Below are 22,293 nucleotides of genomic sequence, written 5' to 3'. Positions count from 1 at the left end.
TCCAAGGTGTACCCCGCCTATTGCCAATAAAAGCTTGGATAGGCTCCAGTCCCCTCGCAACCCTGAGTTGGGTCGTATAGAAAATGGATGGATGGGAATACAGTCATCTTCAAATAATGCTGATGTTAAAAGGTAAAAAGCCTTACATGGTCTCCAGTCCCAGCTAACTGGATACATACTGGTCTGTTCTTCTGCCACCTCTTAGGAACTATAAACTGGAACCTGAAACAACACACACTGTAAGGGCTTACAGACACATCATACAAGATAAGTTATAACCTCTGTTAATGCATGAAAAGGCAAAAAGTGACTGTAATTAATGATCTATGTTTGTTTTGTTAAATTCACAGAAACAATACATATTTGCTGAAGGCAAGGATTCTGCATCCCTATACATACTGAGATAATGCTAATTATTAACTAAATGGTCCCTTAAAGTGTATAACTACATATTAAAACAACTTCTACTCTATCTTACAATATTTCTTGCATTAGCTAAAAAAAAAGTTCCACGTTTAGAAGAATTTCAACTAGTCTGCTCTTATCTAACAAATAACAAATTCCTCAGTAAAACTGAGCTTGCTTACGGCATGTACTCCTTTGTCTCTCTGTATTGATGACTTCATGGCTTCTATTAGAGAAAACAGTTATTAACATCCTTCCCACCATTATCACTGATGTATCATCAAGTCCAAAATCTTTAGAAGCCTCTGCAGAACCTAATTTGTATTTAGATTGTTTCTGTCCTATTGAGCTCTCTCAGCTGCCAACAACCATAATTTTGTCTGAATTCTAGAACACACAGTTTCTAGAATGTGCCACATTAGTGACAGCTTGTTGCAGGAACTCTAATCATCCAAAATTTTCCCTTTAAAAAAAAAATATTTACTATGTTTGTATATTACAAAAACAACAATAATTGTGGGTGCAGCCGGGCTGACTCACTAGCTTTGGACCTCAAAGTTCTTTTGTACTCCACATGCGCACCCCAGAAATCAAAAGTCTTGTAAAACAATTCTTATTTTTACCATTTATTTGTAAACAATAAATTTACACAAAAATAAAGGAACCTAAACCTACACTTTTCTATAAAAGACAAACTAAAATGTGATGCAGGTCAAAAGACTGTGTTGCTCTAAGGTCCAGTGGCTTCTGGCTACCTTTCGTCTCTGTCCAAACAGCCAATCAAAGCTGAGCAACATATGCGTCATTGGTCACTGGTCAAATACTCATTTCTACAGCAACACAGATCTATCAGCACAAGAAAATAAATAAATCACAAAACTAGAAAAACTGTATATTAAATTCTAGTAACATAAAAATGGCTTCAACAATAATAATAAATATATCTGTAAAGCAGCAATGGAGGGCCTAGAAGCATAGCAGGCAAGCCTATGGCTGCTCATGAAGGCATCATGAGTCCATAAACCAAGTTTGGCATCGATACATCAATGCATCACAGAGATATGGCCTCACTTCCTGTTTGGCGTGTTGGCGCTGAGTTTGATTGGCTGCTACAGGCAAATGGAAGCGAAATTAAAAAATACACATGATAACTTTCATGAGGCTTGGTCTGAAGATTCTATGTGTCAAGTCCTGTGGAAATCAGACAATCTGGGTGACCTGAAATGCTTTTTGAAGGTTTTTGATATCATTCAAAATGGCGGAAAATCCAAGATCGCACAAATGACCTCATAGGGTGCCTTGACCTCGTCTACATTCAGGGATTCCAACGGTACCTCATTTCTGAAATTTGGATCAACGGGTCCGAAGATATGAGCAAAAATGCATTTTTGCCACATATAGCACCCCCTAAAGGTCAAAGATCACCAACATTCTTGGGCCTCTTAAAGAAGTGGTCATGAGTCTAAGTTAGAAGTTTGATGTCAAAAGATCAAACGGTTGCTGAGATATGGCCTCACATCCTTTATGGCGTTGTCACCGCCAAGTTTGGTTGGTTGTAGTGGGTGAATAAAGTTGAAAGTGAAAAATCCATCCTTGGTGCAAAGATAGTCGTTTTCGTGAGAATCAGTCAAAATTTGGTTTTCAATAAAATCCAAAATGGCGGAAAATCTAGTTAGGTAGCAATCATAGTCAACGCAGGTGCGTTGGACTTGTCATGATCCAAGGATTCCAACGGTACCTCATTTGTGAAATTTGGACCAGCGAGTCCAAAGTTATGCAGCTGAATGCACTTCAAACTAGAGAGTTAATTTTCTGGGCACGAAAATTCTTGAGTTTGCTAATGGGACTGTCCTGAATAAATGGACAGACTCTATATCCCCTCCATCAATGCTTACTGGTATGGAGGACTGTACTTGTATAGTACTTTTCTAGTCTAGCTGACCACTCAAAGCGTTTCTAACACTACATGTCACATTCACACACTCACACACACTCATACAGCTAAGTGCTTTCTAACCTTTCATACACACATTCAAACACAGATGGATACATCAATGTTCAGTGTCTTGCCCAAGGACTACATGTCGAAGCGTCGGAGTCAAACCACCGACCTTCTGATTGATGGGCGACTGCTCTTCCTCCTGAGCTACAGCCGCCTGTAAGCCTCCTTCACATTAGCATAGAACAGATCTAATGTCCTTTCTCCAAATGTTGGACAGTCCACATACTGTACAAAGCCAGTCAGGCATGAGGATAGAGAGACGTGGTTGAAATCCCCTGTGATTGCAATGAATGCCTCATGATGTCTGTATCCTAGCAACGGCGTCATGGATGACGTCACACACCGTTGTAGGCGCCGCCCTCGGTGGAATGTAAACAACGATGACAACTGTATTTGGGAACTCTCTGGACGCATAGAACACACAGAAACCAACTGACAGCAGTTCAATGCCTGGACAACAGACCCTCTCCTTAACGGTCACATTGCATCTCTGATTAAAAAACAGCTTATGCTTTTTGCTCGTACTCAGGTCACGATCTGCTCGTACAGCTGTGAAGGGTATGTCCACACATGAGTCTGGTGTGTTGTCGTTTAGCCAGGACAGATCAAACTGCTCTCCTTATACAGCCGTTGGTTGCGCACAAGTGCCTCTAGCTCATCACACTTGTTTGGTAGATAATTATGTTTCCAAGAATATTGTGTTTATCATAACATATAAGATTTTTTTAAAGCTTTTTTTTGTTAAAACACAGATTTCTGAGAGATAGAGTTGGACGTTGTGCTGCTAGAATAATTTTTGCTGACCATCTTTAATTATGAATAATCATGCTGGCAGGAGAGCTTTTACATGAAGAGTAGCTGACTGAGTTTTCAAATGTCCAACTAATGCCTACAACAAAAGCACAAATAACTGAAGAGAAAATATCAGGGATGTAGCACAGGAGCAAAATAGAGTAAGAGGAGAACAACGTTTTAACCATTTTTTCCCTTGACTAAGAAGTGAGATGAGAGATCTCTGGTAGAATCATAGATGAGACTGGGTGCTGGCAAAGACATAGCAGTAGAATATCATAAATGCAGTTTTATGTGTTACACTGAGGCATGACTGCAGAAGCATATTTTAACTTGAGAAATGCTTCTCTATTTGACTTTCAGACAATACAAGCATATACTGCAGACAATAGCAAATTAAGAGGTTAAGAGGAAGGACTACAGTAACTAGTTAACTGAAACTGAACTGTTAGTCATGAATTTCCATTCACATTATCAAGAACAAGAAGCAATACAATGACTTTGCAGAGAGACTGAAGCTGAAAGTTGAGGCTAAGAGGCTAAGAAGACACAGGTCTGAACCTCAAATGATGACAGAAACTGTTTCAAATGTCTGTGTTGTGTTGGTATTAGATTTATGAACGGAATTTAGTAAAAACATCATGGTTACAATGAGTGAAAAGTTTGTCTTGCTACTCACTTTGATATTCTGGTTCCAACACGCATGTCTGGATCTCATTTGTTGTCATGCTTCAGAATGTAGCGTGTTTCTCCAAGTGTTTACTTGTTTATGTGTTGTTGTAGCTTCCGAGCTGGTGTAGTGCACATTCACAAGACTCTGTCATTTCCTACCCTGCCCTTTGGCACAGCTCCAGGAATTAAATCAATCAAAGACACTTTAGCCAGATCTTTTGTTCTCAGGAGGGAGATGCACCCAAAATAAAGATCTTGCTTGTTCTGAAATAATTACAAACTAGAATTATGAAGTGTGCAAAACTGATCTAGAAGTATCCCATAATAAGATGACATCATTGAAATGATCATGCCATGTCCACTAAGTGTGTTCAGTCAGAGGTTTCTTCAGTTCCCCTGTGATAAGGAACTGTATGAGGGATTGTGCATACCCACAGCAATAGCCTTATGCAATGACAGTTTATGACTATTTCATTAGTCATTTTGTTTTGTTCTTGTTCTATTTATATAGTTATCTTAGTTTAATTATTAATCATACTGCAATAACATGAATTCCCTTTTGGAATCAACAAAATAATATTAAATTCCAAATCATCAACTCGTCTGTTCATTCCTATCCCAACCAGACCATTCAAGCATGTTTTCATAATTCCACATTGGGTCTGTACCTGGCTTTGACTGCCTCAGGAGGCAGGATTCCTGGCACCAAGTGCTCAAGAGGAGAGATGAAGTAACCATTATGGACAAAACAGTCAGTGTGCTCCTCTGTCTAGACACAAGGCAAAAAGCATGAGAGAGAACACAAAGAGTATCCTAATAAACTGTGAAGAGAGATCAGTTTTTTGTTAACCTTATTTATGTAAACTGGATAGTCTTTAGGCACAAGAGTCTTGCACTTCTCTCTGTCTCCAATGATCTTACGAAACTCAAAGATTCTGCAAAACACAAACAAATAGGAATGCATTAGTGTGGCATTAGTGTGGATTCAGGGCATATGGGAGAACAGAAGGCTCTTTGTTATCTCCTAAGAAATAAATGTAAATGACTATTTTGCATTGTATGCACTGTACATTTCAATACTCATTAGAAAGTATATAAATACAATCGTATTAAAACGTTTGGGCACCCTTCTGAAGCTGCATAATAATGGATTCTGTCTTCACAAAAAAATGATCACAGTGGCATGTCATTCATTTTCTAATAAGTCCTGGGGTGTTTTCCAGACAAAGACATTTAGTGTAGCAATAGGAAGTTGTATGAAAATACATAAAATTTTAAAAATATGCCATGCAAAAATTTGGGCACCCCTGTCATGTTATTGAGTTGAAGACCTGTAACTACTTGACACTGATTAATCGTATCACAAAATTGGTTTGGGGAGCTCAGTGAGCGCTGAACCTCATGACAGGTGCATCCAATCATGAGAGAAGGTATTTAAGGTGGCCAATTTTAAGTTGTACTTCTCTTTGACTCTCCTCTGAAGAGTGGCAACATGGGGACCCAAAATAACTCTCAAATGACCTGAAAACAAAGATTGTTGAGCATCATGGTTTAGGGGAAGGTTACAAAGAGCTATCTCAGAGATTTCAGCTGTCAGTTTCTACTTTGAGGAACATAGTGAGGAAATGGAAGGTTACAGGCACAGTTCTTGTTAAGGCCAGAAGTGGCAGGCTTAGAAACATATCAGAGAGGCGAAGGCAAAATATGATGAGAATGGTCAAAAACAACCCACAGACCACCTCCAAATGCCTACAAGATCATCTTGCAGCAGATTATGTCACTGTGCATCCTTCAACAATCCAGCGTGCTTTGCACAAGGAAAAGCTGTACGGGAGAGTGATGCGGAAGAGGAAGCCAGTTCTGAGCACACGTGACAAACAGAGTCGCTTGAGGTATGCAAAAACACATTTGGACAACCCAGCTTCAATTTGGAATAAGGTGTTGTGGACTGATGAAACAAAGATTGAGTTTTATGGGCATAAAAAGCGCCGTTATGGATGGCGCCAAAAGAGCACAGCATTCCATGAAAACCACTTACTGCCCACAGTAAAATTTGGTGGAGAGTCCATCATGCTGTGGGGCTGTGTGGCTGGTGCTGTTACTGGGAATCTTGTTAAAGTTGAGGGTCGCATGGATTCTCCTCAATATCAGCAAATTCTTGAAAATAATGTTCAAGAATCTGTCACAAAGTTGAAGTTATGCCGGCTATTTCAACAAGATAACAACCCAAAACACCGCTCAAAATATTCTCACACATTCATGCAGAGGAACAAGTACAATGATGGCCATCCCAGTCCCCAGACTTGAATATCATTGAAAATCTGTGGGATGATTTGAAGTGGGCTGTCCATGCTCAGAAACCATCAAGCCTGACTGAACTGGAGATGTTTTGTCAGGAAGAATGGTCCAAAATACCTTCATCCAGAATCCAGACACTCATTACAGGATATAGGAAGCATCTAGTGGCTATCCTTTTTGCAAATAGAGGCTCTACTAAATATTGTAATTTTTCTTTTGGGGAGCATAAATCTATGCTTTTGTCTAATTTTGTTTTGATGCATATTACACATTTACTGTTAACTAAATAAACCTCATTTCCCTACTGAAATATTACTGTGTCCATAATTTTTTTCATATATCAAAATTAAGTTGCTAATATAAACACCAAATGATTCATAAATGACAATAATGGAAATAGTCAGGGGTGTCCAAACTTTTTCAGAGTAATATTATAGTTATAGTTTAAGTGAATTTCTGAAGTTTGGACACCGATGTCTTAGCAGCTAGAGTAGTTGTTCTCTAACCAGAAGACAACCACTTCACTGTGGTGACTGGGGATAGAACCCAACCACACATATCAAATACAGAATGCACTTTTGTGCAAGTCTCATAAACCAATAGCACGTTTTTGTAGTTTAACATTGTCTTGCTTAAATATGCAAGGCCTTCCCTGAAAAAGACCTTATCTAGATGGGAGCATATGTTGCTCTAAAACCTGTATATTCCTTTCAGCATTGATGGAGCTTTTCCAGATGTACAGGTTTTCAGTTCCATAGGCACCAATGCACCCCCATACTAACAGGGATGCAGGCTTTGAACTGAGACCTGATTACAAGCTGGAAGATCCCTCTCCTCTTTAGTCTAGAGAATGCAGCGACCATGATTTCCAAACAGAATTTCAGGTTTCCAATCCATCTAACCACAGAACAGTTTTCTCCTTTGCCTCAGTACATTTTAATTTAGCTTTGGTCCAGAGAAGACAGTGTTTCTGGATCATGTTCACATATGGCTCCTTCTCTGCATGATAGAGCTTTAACCTGAATTTGTGGATGGCATGGTGAACTGTGGTCACAGACAATGATTTCTGGAAGAGTTCCTGAGAACTGAGTGTTTTCCAAGAGAGAATCATGTCTGTTTTTATTGCAGTGCTGCCTCTGGATTTATGGAATCTTTAAATAGTATCATGTTCTGTAGATGATGGAGTTTACATTGAGGAAAATGATTCTAAAATTGTTCCTTAATTTGTAGACAGTTTTTTCCCCCAGATTTTTTAACCTCTTTACTTCTGAGAGACTCTGCCTCTCTAAGATGCTGTTTTTATACCCAATCATGTTACTGACCTGTTGCCATTTAACCTAATTAGTTCCAACATCTTCATCCTGCTGTTTCTCTTTAATACCACTTACTTGTTCCAACTTTTCCAAGATGTGTTGCTGCCATCAAACTCAAGATGAGCTGATATTTTTCATGAAGAAGGAATCACATTACATTCTTACAGTCTCACTTTCAATATCTGATAGATCTTCTTTGCTCTATTGTGATTTAAACACCAGTTTATGAGATTTGCAAGCATTGTGTTTTCATTTACATATTACACAACGTTCCTTTTTGGGAACTGAGGTTATGTAATATAAAGCACAGTGTTCATTTATTAATATTTTGCAAATAAGCTAATTGGAAAGGTAAAGTCCATTAATCAAAGATTTAGCAGACAAATGGATCACACTTGAAAGCATAATAACACTCACTTTTGGATTGTCAAGACAAGCGGTCTGGAATTGAGTGAGGGGGGTATGTGTCACTTGTACACCTGTTCCCTCTGTTTTTTTCTGTTTGTATATTCTTATTTTACCAGTGCTGTGTGGACAGGATTGTTTAGAAAACAAAGAGGGAAAAAAATGGTATGTGTTAGAACAGACATGTACAATGGCAGAATGACATTACTGAATATCCAGCCAACTGATCCATAGTTTGTTCTTTTTAACCTGGACAGACAGAATTACTTTGAGATCCTTCAGGCAGAAATAAAGGACAACAGTGATATCTCTACTCATATTCTGTCATGCTTACAATTTACAGTACCTTTTGAGGTCTTCAGGCTTCCCCCATCCCCCAATGAAGAGTTTGGTGAGGAGCAATCTTCTGTAGAACACATCCAGCCGGCTCACACCCATGGACCAGCCCTTGGCATCTACAGAGAGAAGTACATGCTTCATTCTGACAGTAAAGAAATACATCAGGTCACTAAGATATGCCGACATGTCTACACAAGTTCATCATGCAGAGGGGAGACATAAAGTGTGTTGAAAATTAGGACCAAAATCAGGTGAAGAACTTTCTGGACATTTTCCCCAATTACAGCACTAATATTAAACTAATTAATGATGTGATCTATTGTATTCCATTTCAAAACAGATCATATGATAAATAAAGACTTAGTACAATATAAAGTCATTAGATCATTCACTCCTACTTGTAGGATTACTGCTTCAACAATTAGGAAAATGTGATTAGGTTCTTTATTTGGACAATAAGGACAAATTCTGATGTAACAAATAAGAAATAAAGAGTGCATCACAGGGGCCTTGCATAAGAGACAAAAAAAACCAACACATTGCATATGTTCTTGAATTGCAAATGTACCCAAACCTCTCCAACACTAAACACGAAACAGTTGGAAAGAACACCAACTATTTAGAACTACTAAAGAGTAACTTGTGTCAGGTTAGCAGAGTTAAACAGAACCCTGTTCAGAATCCAAAGAGGTATTATTTCACATGGTAAAAATACTGAGTGCAAAAATACAACTACATGTCAGGCGTGGTAGTTTTAATATATTACATCATACACACACACACAGCGGGTTTGGACTCTCTTCAGATGTACTGTAAACAGGCAGAACAAGGGGTGCTCTGACTTTTTGAGGTTCAGAAAACAGGTGATAGAGTAGGAAGTAGCTATGTTCTTAGACATTATGTATTCTTATTCTGTATTTTTCTAATAAGCGTATGTTCCTATTTTGTACTTGTCCACTCTGCTCATACTACACAATGTATGTCCCTGAATGGTCCAAGATTTAAGATAGAGTAACTGGTTAGAACTGAACTGAATATCAGGGACAGATGAAGCTTCTCTATCTTGTCAGATAGGTCTGTTACATTAGATACACGTCTGAAAACAACACACACACACACACACACACGTTGTTTATCACATCCCAAGAACATGACATGGACCATTCTTTACCTGTGACCAAAATAAATACTTTGACAGTGAACTGAAGATTTCTCTGGTTTGTTCTTGGGCTTTCAATGAAAGAATTGGGCTAACAGTATCATATGTTGTATCCACAGTAAAGCCATTATTCTGTGATTGATGAGCTAACTGGTGACAACAATTCCAATAGTGTTTCCTCTCCCATTTCCAAAGTTCAACTATGTGGTTGAAGGCAATAAAATAAAGTACAGGCCAAAGCAAATGGCTTAACATGAAAATGAAAAACTGATGACAAAATCAGATTCATACTTCCTCCTGTCTGCCTCAGCATCTGCTGTTTGACCGGCAGTGATAGACTAACTAGTGCAACAGCATGAAGGTTTTGGTTCAGATAAAGGTTTATGTTTGTCAGTAACTTATATTTCAACAGGCTCAGCACAGTCTTCTTAACCTCCTCAGCGCTGTCCTTTAACACATTTACCTGTCAATCACTCAGTCTGTAGGAATTAACATTTGATGGTTTGATGTTGCTTAACTGCAAATACACTTCTCAGTTGGCAAGGTAGGTAGTTACAGAGGCGAACTGTCTATATGTAGCATAAGGTCGTCTTTTTTACATTGATAAGGTGTAACCAATATGTAAAAAAACAAAAACAAAAACTTGTCCCTCACTTCCCCCCATATCAAGAACCTCCCTCGACCCTGTGATGTTTTTGTTTCATTCATGTTGCCCCAACACAAGACAACAGGTCAGCTCATCATAAAACTCTTAGGCCAGGAGAGAGACAAAACCCTTATCCTGAGAGAAGAAGGTGCCGAAAAGACTGACATGAAAAATTCTAATGGGAACACCGTAAAAATATAAATAAATAATTATTTTTAAAAAATGTTGGCACCTCATCATCTTAGATAAACATCACTTCACTTTAAACTGACCCTTTCTTTCCTCTGAGACGATTTGAATGCTCGCCATTGCCACATTCCAAAGGGAAACCAAAAAGGACTATTTTCTTCAGTTTAACTTTCCGCTGTAGACTGTAGAAACTATGTTAAATGTGTTTATTATCTACATGTCATTTAGGGTTTTCATTGACATCCAGAGCTTCATTTTTATACCACTTACAAGATTGTACAAAGTATAAGAAAAATGATTCATATGAATGATATATTTCCACGGATATATAGGGAATATAGATACAAATGTACATACGAATGTAACTGTCCATTTAATATGACATTGTTAATCTGTTGATCTATGATCTCTTTTATTACTTATGATTGTTGCTAACTTGCTCTGCATATTACTAATGTATTTCTCAGACCCCTTTGAACAAAATTGTGTTTTAAGACACGAGAATGGAAAAATAGACATATTTTTTATAGGAGAGTCTAACACTGAATTAAATTAGCTTCTTACGCCCAGAACATGGCCATAAAGTTTTCAGGCATATCATTGACTGAAATCTGAGCCTCAGCCAAGTCACATTTAGACGTTACAAATCAAACTCGGGAAATGCCAGAAAACTTTGGTGAGAAGAATAAAACAAAGAAAGAGAAATTAAGTTATAGCAAAGTAGTTTTTTGTGTTTTTCGTCTTTGGCGATCATTTATGTTTGTTATTTGTGTTCCATGCTCTTTGTGTTCATTGCACGTTATAACCTCCATAGCTGTATTTAATGTTACATCAATAAACAACATGTTTTTTTGCTCCACACAAAGTATTTTCTTCGCAAAAAGCTAGCTTAATTTTGTTAGACTTTTTGTTAGATTCAACACATTTCTATTCGTTAAAAGTGAAGTTCACCTTACCAGAGTTGGCCTATTTCACCAAACAAACTAACTCAAACACTTAGGTGAACACAGCTACAAATTTTTTTTTTTTTTCCCCCATTCTTGATGTAAGATCTCCTGACATCAGTCAAAGCTGTCTCCTTGGTGACAAGAAGTCATAGAGGAAGAGTGGTTCAATAGCTTGCCCGATGCACTGAAGGCCCACAGAATCCGGCATGCAGACATCTGATCGCCAACCCCAGGGCAGGCAGCGGGAAAATGACCACTTGGGACACCACTACTCGCAACCTGCGGCTCGCAACCTGCTCAACAAACGAGAGGGCCAAAGTAAGATTGAATCTCTGTTGTCACTTGCAGGTGATGGATGGTTGGTGTCAAGAGATACCGCGTTATAACTATCAATTGTATGTCGCTGTATATCTTGGACACTAGGGTAGAAAGAGGGGCAGAGCTGTCAACCAATTACCACCAGGTGGTGAGTTGGATCCATTGGGAAGACTGCCGGAAAGACCTAGTAAGCCCAAACATGTTATGATTTTGAACACAGAATGTCTGGCAGAGGTCCCAGGTCTTCACTCGCAACTCTAGGAGAATTTCTCTCACATACCATGGGAAGTAGGGGACATGGAATCTGAATGGACCATCATTCAGGACCTCCATTGTGGATGCAGTTTCCAAGAGATGTGGCCTGAAGGTTGTTGGGCCTGTCGTGGCAATAACTGGTGGATCGGTTGCTGGACACCAGAGGCAAGGGAAACCGCCAAGCTGAAATAGGAGGCGTTTCGGACTTGCTTATCCCTGAAGCAGCTGATAGGTACAGAGTGGTTAAAGAGCTGCAGAGTTGGTGTGGGAGGAATTCAGTGAGGCCATGAAGAAGGACTTCTAATCAGCCTCAAGGAGGTTCTGGCAAACCATTTGACGACTCAGATAGGGAAAACTCCCTATCCCTCCCAGGTTGTTCTTAGCCTGGGATGAGAATTGCCGACCTGAACTGAGGACATCGTTGTGCAGTGGAAAGAGCATTTTGAGGATTTATTCAATCCAGCCAGCATGTCCTCCATTAAGGGGGCAGAGTCTTGGACTTGGGGAAGACTCTTCCAGCACCTTGGTGAAAGTCACAAGGGTAGTTGAAAAGCTTCCTTGCAGTAAAGTGCCAGCGGTAGACGAGATTCGCCTTGAGATGCTAAGGGCTGTGGACATAGTGGGATTGTCATGGCTGACTTACCTCTACACCGAGGTCTAGGACAATGCCTCTGGAGTGCCAGACCGGGGTGGTTACCATTTTTTTTAGAATGGGGAAGGAAGAGTGTGTTCCAACTACAGAAGTTCACATTGCTCAGCCTCCCCAGGAGAGTTTACTCCAGAGTGTTGGAGATGAGACTCTGACTAATTGTCAAACCTTGGATTCAGGAAGAGTGGTGTGGTTTTTGCCCAGGTCATGGAACAGTGGACCAGATCCTCACCCTTACAGAGCTACCGAAGGGCTAATGGGAAAATGTGTTTTATGGACTTGAAAAAGGATTCTATGTGGTACTGAGTGAGTATGGGGAACCAGAATTGCATTTGGGAGCTGTTCAGTCCCTGTATAACCAAAGCAAGAGCTGTGTCCACATTCTTGGCAGTAGATCGAACTCGTTTAAAGTGCACGCTGGACTCCACCAGGGCTGCCCCTCGTCAGCAACCCTGTTTGGCATTTTCATGAACAGGATCTCAAGCAATTGTCGTTGAGAGGAGGGCATCTGTTTTGGGAACCTCAGGGTCACATCTCTATGTTTTGCAGATGATGTGGTTTTGTTGGCTTCTGCACTTCAGCTGCATTGGAGTGTTAAGCAGCTGGGATGAGAGTCAGCTCTTTCAGATCTGAGGCTATGGTTCTCAACTGGAAAAAAAAAAGTGGACTGCTCTCTTGGGGTCAGAGATGAATCCCTGCCTCAGGTGGAAGAGTTTAAGTATCTTTGGATCTTGTTTACAAGTGATGGTCAGTTAGAGCGATGCAAGGACAGATGGATTGATGCTTCATCAGCAGTAAGGAGGGCGCTGCTCCGGCCCATCATGGTAGAGAGGGAGCTGAGCCAAAGGGCGAAGCTTTCAGTTCACTGGTCAGTCTTTGTTCCAACACTCACCTATCGTCAAGTGATCTGTGTAGTACCAAAATAATTACCCAGAATACACGCTCCTCTGGCCTGGGAATGGATTGGGATCCCCAAGGAGGAGTTTGAGAGTGTTGTCATTTTCACTTTGCATTTTCTCTCTCCGTTTATTTCACCGAGCTGAATTGTTTTCTTTTAACATTTCCCTGTCTCCTTTTTTTACATTCCTGTATGCATTTCTGCCACATTATGGAAATGAGGGTAATAGGCTCAGGTTTTCAGCCATTGGCTGATTATCATACTGCACAGATCGTTTTTCAGAAGATGGTGCCTGAAACCAAAAGCTGCAGAAATGGTACTCCTGGTACTGAAGCTACAACACAGATGGCTTGTTAATTCAACAGATTGAGACAGCTTGTGTTCTCTCAGTAACTGATTGGTCTGTTTAAAATATGGCAGTTGTTTGTGAAGTTTCAACAAAAATTTAGGCTATTGCAAGTTAAGCTAGCCACAAACACTGTTAGCGTCCCCCCTTCTAGTCCCTGTGGCTATGTTGTGAAACAGGCCTTAAATGAAAGACTGCCCCCTCATGTGCATTATGAGTCAGAAATGCATATAGGAATGTAAAAATGAAGACAGGGAAATGTAAAAAGAAAAGATGGAAATAAATGTCCTAAGGGAGATAATAGAAGAAGAAAATTAAGCTGAAATTAATTTATTTCACGTTCTATATTATTTTCTTTAGCCTACAATAATTCATTAAAATTTTTTAGTAGCATTTATTATCATATCTACTTGTTTATTTAGCAATTTCTATTTTGTCATTTTTCCATATAATGGCAGTTTCAGTCCACAGATACCTGCACGTTCTTGAAAAACAGGAGTTGACATTATGGCCAGTCACTAACAGACTGAAAGTAGTACTGCTCCTGCAGCCAAATCAGAAAGGAAAGATAACAAAAAGGAAAAATTAATGTCAAAAGTCTGCATTCTTTTTAGCAAAAATGGCAGCTGTCAATGCGTATAAATTAATAAGTTCAGCAATATCACTGCCACATCATAAAAGCACAAGTAAAGCACAAGTAGATCTAATCAATTAATGACTCCAGTCTGAGTCGGACAGAGAGTCACTGTTAACGCACCAATTTATGTTTTTTTTTTTTTTCATTTTCTGAAAGAAGTGACTGTCAGGAGCCAGTGATGTTACATGTGTCAAACTCTCATCTTCAAACCTACCCTGCTTTACATTAGGTTTCCAGCACAAATCGTCATGGTCATCTACCCCAGGAAGAAATTAACCAGCTTCATGATACTGAACCTCAGGTTACCTAACAAACACTCAGATCCTGCTTTGTGTTGCAGACTCCTGGTCCCTGATTATCAGTCAGTCAGTTTCTTCATTGCATATGTTGTTGTCAAAGGGTTACTTTTTTTAGAGAAATTAAGATGGCAAACGGGAATAGATTGTGCGTCACATGTTAAAATAACCCATTGCCCTCTGTTGTCACTGCCGCCTCCCTTCTCAGCAGCATAGGTTCTGCAGGAGCAAATAAAGATGTCACTGACATTCCAAACGTGCCTCACTGCAGATTGTCAGGCACATTTATATAGCTATATAGCTTGGTTTATAAGGACCCTAAAGGTTAAAGATCCCCAGAGGCCCATAAACAGTTTTGAAACAGTTGTGAGATCTGCTATTTAACCTCTTAAAAGAGTGACAGCCTACCAGTGGGCTGTTAGCAGATCTTGGTCAGCAGAGGAGTCAGCTGTTTTCTACACAACTTTACCCTTTTACCAACTTTTACCTCATAGAAATCTGAGATTCTTGAGATTCAGTTGATCCAAAGTATTTTTAAGATACCATGACGGTAGCAGCAGGTACATTTAACAACAACAACAAAAGCAAAACAGGTGTCTTTGTTGACATGCATCCCAACAATTGACTTCAGAAAAACTATTATGCCTAAAAAAATGGTTTCATCAACACATTCTCCTAAATCAGCTGGAAGCTGTGTATCTATTTCACATTTTCTTTCTTATGAGTTCAGTTATGAGTTCAGCTAGCTTTCTTAGCTTTTGAATGACACCTCACTTGAGACTATAGGAGTTTCAATGCTTTTACCACAGGGTACAACAGTTCCCAACAAGTCTGTCAGTACAGTTACATGCACAGCTGATTCAGGCTACATTTACAGCTCTACAAGGCCATTTAGTCAGACCACCATCCTGTGTGTCAAACATTTGTTATATAGTTTCAGTAACACTTTGAGTGACTCTGACTGTTTGGAAAAAACGTGTGTAGCTTTCAAAATACACCAAAATCAAGATTTTGTTTCCTATGATCCCAGAACAGCTCTCAGTTTACTTAAGGTATCACATAGAGATGTGTTTATGGATAGTTTTACCAGAATGGGAAGGGGTTAAAAGACCTTGACCTACACTGTAATCCAATGCCCTGCAACATCAGACTCTGTTCATTTTATGAAGTCATTGGAAATAGGTGTCATCAGTTATTATCATATTGATAATAATAAGTTGCTATGGTCCTGAATCTATCATCATGAGGGTCTTGTGAGCTGTTCTTTGTTTGGTGCCTCATCTAGGATCTGTCTGCCTTGGGTGACCCTACCAGGGGCTTAAAGCCCCAGGCAACATAGCTCCTGGATCACTTCAATATAGTCTAAATAAACGTGCTTATTTCATACGCTTATAGACAAGAAATGTACATTTAGCATTAATACTTTCATGTCATATTTGAACAGTTTAAAATTATTAAATGGTTTTTGGTTGCACAGTTGAAAAATATTGTTTGCCCAAGATGGAATATTGCACAGGATAGTGAAAAGAAGCATACCCTTCAGTGTTCATTTATTCATGCAACAGCCCTGGTACATGTACTGTTTTTCAGTCTGTTTTGGCTTTTATTGTCCTGTACCTCCTTCCAGAGGGTAACAGTTGGAACCGGTGATGTGCTGGGTGGGATTCGAAAGGGATGGAAACAGCTGTGTTTGCATCAAGTCTGATGTAGCGCACTTTCACCCCAACTGCTTCTGGTGTTTGCGGGTCACTCCACTTGTGTGGACCGAGGAAGAAGTAGTAGCATTTTTAACTTTAATTAAGGAGAAACAAATAACCGCTATCCTTGACAGTAAACAGCAGAGGAATGCCAGCATATATCAAGAGCTGCAGGTCGGGAAGCCGGTAAAACGTTTACAGGCTGGTTGTCATGCCAACCTGCGGAAATAGTTTTCACCAAAGTCCGTAGTTTTGGTGGAAACACACATGATTCAAATTTCTTTTAATGAGCATTTCCCAATTATTCAAATCACTTTTGAATGGAAACAGGACTACTGCAGCTTACCCCTCTCTCCTGGCTGCACTCCATGAGCTGAATTATGACAAGAGTGTCAGGGGGGATAGCAGAGCAAAAATAGGGGGACTGTTAGAAAAATTATGGATTTATACTATGAGAAAGCTGCAAGAATAAAGGTTTATATGAAGGGGGGAGGCTTCCTCCTACCTTTTGGTTCTCATAACACTGTGTAGCTAGTGAAATAGTTTTTGACTGTCTGGACTAATTTTCCCATAACATTGTGTGGCCAGTCAACATAAATAACATAAATAGCAATAGTATGATGTTGTAGTACATCATACCTGTCTCATGACGGTCTAACCCAGCTCACGTTCCCCATTATGGGTGAACAATCCAACGCTTGGTGAATTCTGCTTCACAATGATAGGAAGAGCCAACATCGAAGGATCAAAACATGCAAGAAATAAATGTTTTGTCTTAATCATATCCAGCGACTCTGAGCCTAATTTTGAGGGAATTTCTCTGACAGGGACTCTACAAACAGTCTTTAAAAGGGAGAACATATTTCGGTCTTTTATGCTGCCACGCCCTGTTTGAGCCCTGTGAAGCAGTTTCCACAAGCCTGCAGAGCGCAACAGCAAGTGTGCATGGTGCACTAGAATGCATAGGTGTGTTAAGAGCCAAACAGCCACACTCTGGGATGATGCAGTTGTGGATGAGATGATCCATAAAGTTGCAACCTGTGCATCACAAACCCCCATGACAATGCCGGACTCCACCTCCAGAGTGAGCAGAACCCCCGCTCGCTTTCGCCAAACTAGAGAGCCAGAGACAGTGGTGCGTGACACACAAAGCAGATTGGCGACTTTTTCGAGGCTGTTCATGTGGTGTTGGCTCAGCTGCACGGAAGATTTGATCAGGACAATATGAAACTTGCTGCAAAGCGAGAGTGGGCTTTCATCAAAGCAGCAGAGGGAAGGCGAGTCAATCTGGAGGCCCTTCAGCTCCTAGAGGAGCTCGACACAGACCACCTTGACCTCCAGCTCAAAATGCTTGGGTCAAGCATCGCCAAGCAGCTTACCCAAGTCACAAAAGGGTGTGACAGTGTGCTGCAGGTGTGCTTCGGTCCATGATTTGGCATTATGTTTGTCAAAGTTCCAGCCACAAACACAAACCATGTATTCAGAGGCAGAAAAACTGATGGAATTATGTTTCCGTAGCGTCATCGGAGCGCACTTTCTCCTCCTTGCGTCAGTTGAAAACATGGGTACGCAGCACCACGACTCAGAAAATACTGACACACCTTTCCCTGATGTATGTCCACACGGATATAATGAACTTTCTGGACATTCGTCCCCTATTGAGAGATTTTATCTCCAGGACCCCAGAGCGTGCCTCGACTTTTGGACACATTTGATTTCATTCATGCCTTGTAAGTAGGCTAGTATGTTTGTAGAAGTATGTTGGTGATGGGGATGAAGATTGAAAGGTTTGAAGACTGTTATTTTGATGGTGTGTTAGTTTGTTTTATTTGACCTCCATGTGGAGAGTTTCTGTGCGTAGTGACGTGGAGAGTTTCAGTGCTGTGTGTAATGATGTTGTGGAGAGTAGTTAGCATGTAAATAGTTGCATATCAATTCATTGTGGTGTGCTTGAATTGATTTTTTAAGATAACAGGGTTGCCTGTGTCATAAACTAGCCTACATGTGATGGTGCAAAGACGGTAAAAGGTTAAATGATGGTATATTGCTTTATTATTGTTAGGTAAATTAAAAGAAGAAATGTTTATCTGAGAACTGATTACATCTGACTGTCAGTGCAGTTACATGCGGGCCATTGGATCGGATTAATGGCTAAATTACAATAAGATTGAGTTATTCAGTTTATGTAGACAGCTTAATCTGACAAGAGATCGAATCGGATCGGGTTACTTGCAATCGAATTATGACCCCGGGATAACTCGATCCAAATGCCAACTGAACGTGCATGTAGATGGCAGTGGATCGGATCGAACGTTCTGCGCATCCTCCAGATTTTTTCCCAGCGATTGTCACCCGTTAGTCGAAGGAGACGATATTACTTTTGTTGTCGCCACTGACAGAAAGAAACAAACAACGCGATGGAGAATGCGCCGTTGTGCATCGCGTTTGTCCCATAACCAGCTCATCACAAATGTAGAGGGACGTAGCTTCATCTCGCTCTTCGTTCGCCATCTTTCTCGAATGCCTTAGTTTCGTTTGTTGTTGGGGTGAAGACGTCAACAGGAAGTGGCTCTATTAGCAATAGTTGAAATGGGTACAGCGCTACCTATCATATTTCATGCTTTGTGCCAGTGATTCGATTCATTCACCGCCATATATCCAAGGATAATTACCCTCAGATAAGGAGCATAACCCAACTATAGCTATAATCAAGTTAATCTCATCATGTAAACCCACTGTGTGTTACAAACCCTCACTCTGAACACAATTCAGAACAAAATTCTACAGCCCAGCCTAAATTTTACATTTAGGCTGGGCTATTTTAAATAGGCATATAGGATCACTCACTCAACTGCACATATACAAATAGATAAAACACAATGAATAACATTTAAACGATAGCGATTCAGGCTGACTGGACTTTTAGTACAATGGTCGCCATGACAACAGGTCAAACAGCAACATTATTATTTCTGAATTGTATGCGTAATTTTCCATAACGACAGGCTGAATTTTTTTCAGCACCCCCTGCTCAAAATGACTTCCAGTGGCCCTGCTGGAAAGTCTGTTTTTATATCTGGCCCTGTCCCGACTTTGGCTCGTGGAACTGGCTGTTTTAGCAGACTACTCAGCCTTCACACTTGGTTCCAATCCGCCAGCAGGTTGAACAACTTTGGTTTTATCAACAATTTCAACTTGTTCTCGGATCTTGAGTCTCTTTTTGAACGAGATGGGATCCATCCAAACGAGAGGGGTAGCCAGATGCTATCTGCCTGCCAACCTACAGCATGCGGTGCACACCTTCGCATGTAATTGACTGTTTACATCTCTCACCCCCACAGCTGATCCCCCCCTCTTGCCTGATGGCACATTCACAGCTTCCTGTTTTCAATAAGAGCTCCCCCTTCAGGTACCTCCTGCCACATGCACCCACATCTACTCACAGCCAGCACTCAGTTTCCTCTAACGGTTCTACATCTCCAACTCCTGCATCAAGGCACATTCTAGTCAGAATCACCAGGTCCTGTCAAAAAACAATACAGTATTCCAAGACCAGTATTCCACAATAACATAACCATTTCATCTAAAATAAAGCCACAGAAACTGAAAATGGCTCTCTTGAATATTCGGTCCCTGACCAATAAACTTTCCAGGTGAACGACCTTATTGCAGAATGCCACCTTGACTGCATATTTTTAACTGAAGCCTGGCTGAATTCAGATGTGCCAGCTGTTCTTTTTGAAACTGCTCCGTTGAACTATGCTTTTCAATTTTTCTTGTAGGCAGGGGAAGAGGGGAGGTGGTCTGGCCAACCTGATGTTTTTAACTCATTTGAATATCTTGCCTCCGTTTTCAAATGTCACTCACCCATACTTACCATCACTGTATACAGACAACTAAATCATTGCCCCAACTTTCTAACAGAATTCTCAGAGTTTTTATCCACTCTTAACACAAACTATGATAAAATTCTTATTGTTGGTGATTTTAACTTGCATATGAACTACATTTACATTTTTTTAGATAAACTAAGTTTTAAACAACATGAGTCCACATTTGAGGCCATACACTGGACCTAGTTATCAGTTATAATGTTTTTATATCCACAACCCAGGTGAAAAATGAATGCACTGTCTGGAAAAGACAAGACAAGTTTTATAGCTCACAGGAATACACTGCCCCCACAAACTCTCCCTTCTTCTGCAGATTTTCTAGCAAACAAATTTTACTCCAGGCTATATACAATCATTGACCTTGTTGCTCCACTCCAATTTAAAAAAGCTGCTCCAAAATGCAAGCCACCATGCATTAACGAAAATCTTAAGACACTCAAACATAAGTGCAGGAAAGCTGAGTGTAGATGAAGGAGAAGCAGACTCTCTGTCTATTATGATATTTTACATAATTTTTTTTTATCAGATTACAACAAGGTGCTGAGAATGGACAGAATCACTTCTCTGCAATGTACAACCAAAACAATACTAGAATCCCGCCTTATAAATTACTCATCTACATGCCCCAACGAGTTTCTCTCCATCACTCAGTGCAATGAATTTTCTGCCCACTTCAGAAATAAGGTTTTAACAATTCATCCCAGTAGAGTGCCTGTGTAGAAATTCCTCAATTAGCTCTCCTATAGCCGCAAGTAGCCACATAACAGCACCTATGAGCTAACAGAGCTATAGCACACGTTCATTCATTCATTCTTCTTAAAGTATTGGTGAAATAAAGACAGATAATGCCTTATTTAGACGCCGCATCATCCCTGCCCTGTTCACTCCGTTATATGGATATATGCGGATCGCGAGTCTTCTAAATAGCTTCCTAAGGACACCGACTTTCGCCAAACTGTTCTTGGTGAGTAGATAAATGTATTTCATGCCAGAAATAAGGTCTAGGTTTAAAAATACCGGAGTTCCCCTTTAATGGGTCTGCAAACAATTCCATTGTATTATTTTGGATAATGACAATAAAGGGTCTGATTCTGATTCATCAAGGTCGGTATTCGGGGTCCCTGGAAAAAGCAGACATCCTCAGAGCAATATAGCATTTAAACAACACAGCAACCCTCCATCTACCCTAAGTTAAGCACAGCGTGACGTCACATCACAGTCTCCAAAGGTGCTACTATCTGGACCTGAGGCCCGCTTCAGCTACATCTTTGTGAAAGAAAATTTAAGAAAACAACCACAACAACAACTAAGGCCACTTACAGCAATTCACCGAACATAAACATGCAACACAATCAGTAGCGGAAGTAGAACATCAGAGTGCGGCTATGGTTTGGAACAAAGGTCATAAAGACGGTATGACTAATGACGGAGCTGAGTACAATGTTGAATAAGTAAAAGTTGGATTTTTCTGATACACAGCACAGCAGGTCAAATGAAAATAACAAGACGAAGAACGATGATAAAGCACAAAACTTTTAAAACCTTGTAAATACGGATACTTTGTAAGAGCCGTCCGCCCTGACAGGCTGGCCTCCAGCTGTTTGCAGCTGTTCGAAGTTCAGCTCCCACTCACAGCCTAAAGTTATCTGACCAGACTTTCTGATTCACTCCAGATGCCCTCGAACGACGAAGACACCAACACAAAGACATGCAGACAGAGACATGCTTTTGATAGAATCAGGAACCTCATACTACCTCAGAACACACGCACGGGTCGGTTTTCTCTTCGCTTTTCAAGTTTCAACCTTGTAGCTTCACACCGGAGAGGGCAAAGTGATTAATCAAATGGAAGATGCGCATGCGCCAACGATTTACGGCCGTTTACGGCGCCGGTTTGCGCATGAGTGTACTCCATGGCTGTGTCCGAAATCCCTCCCTAAACACTATATAGTGGTCACTGGCCATATACTATACTATACTATATAGTGCACTATATAGTGGCTACGCCAATTTGCTAATTTGCTAATTTGGTGTCCGAATGTTTAGGGATTTTTTACGCTCACTATCTAGTGCACTCAATGTATCCCACAATTCACCGCGAAATGTAGTGAGCATCCGATAGTCACTAACCGGAGCA

At 40.3% G+C, this 22,293-nt stretch overlaps 1 protein-coding gene across 2 annotated transcripts in view; it reads right to left on the bottom strand.

Annotated features, from left to right (window-relative positions):
- abhd18 (abhydrolase domain containing 18) overlaps positions 1–22,017 on the bottom strand; it is a 57,542-nt gene extending 35,525 nt beyond the window's left edge. Inside the window, exons 1-5 of one of the 2 annotated variants that reach the window (XM_072396299.1) lie at positions 21,912–22,017; positions 8,234–8,342; positions 4,722–4,806; positions 4,540–4,640; positions 147–222 (exon numbers count right to left, since the gene is read on the bottom strand). In XM_072396299.1, the coding sequence (XP_072252400.1) occupies positions 147–222; positions 4,540–4,640; positions 4,722–4,806; positions 8,234–8,325 (354 nt within the window). In that variant the 5' untranslated portion in view covers positions 8,326–8,342; positions 21,912–22,017. The remainder of the gene's footprint in view (positions 1–146; positions 223–4,539; positions 4,641–4,721; positions 4,807–8,233; positions 8,343–21,911) is intronic. The other variant, XM_072396298.1, reaches the window with a different exon arrangement.
- Between the last annotated feature and the right edge of the window lie 276 nt (positions 22,018–22,293).

This window comes from Leuresthes tenuis, unplaced genomic scaffold (assembly GCF_036924035.1).
Source record: "Leuresthes tenuis unplaced genomic scaffold, fLeuTen1.0.hap1 SCAF_11, whole genome shotgun sequence".
NCBI classification, from domain to species: domain Eukaryota; kingdom Metazoa; phylum Chordata; class Actinopteri; order Atheriniformes; family Atherinopsidae; genus Leuresthes; species Leuresthes tenuis.
The sequence above is the reverse complement of the archived record's forward strand: the minus strand, read 5'-3'. Positions and strand labels throughout refer to the sequence as shown.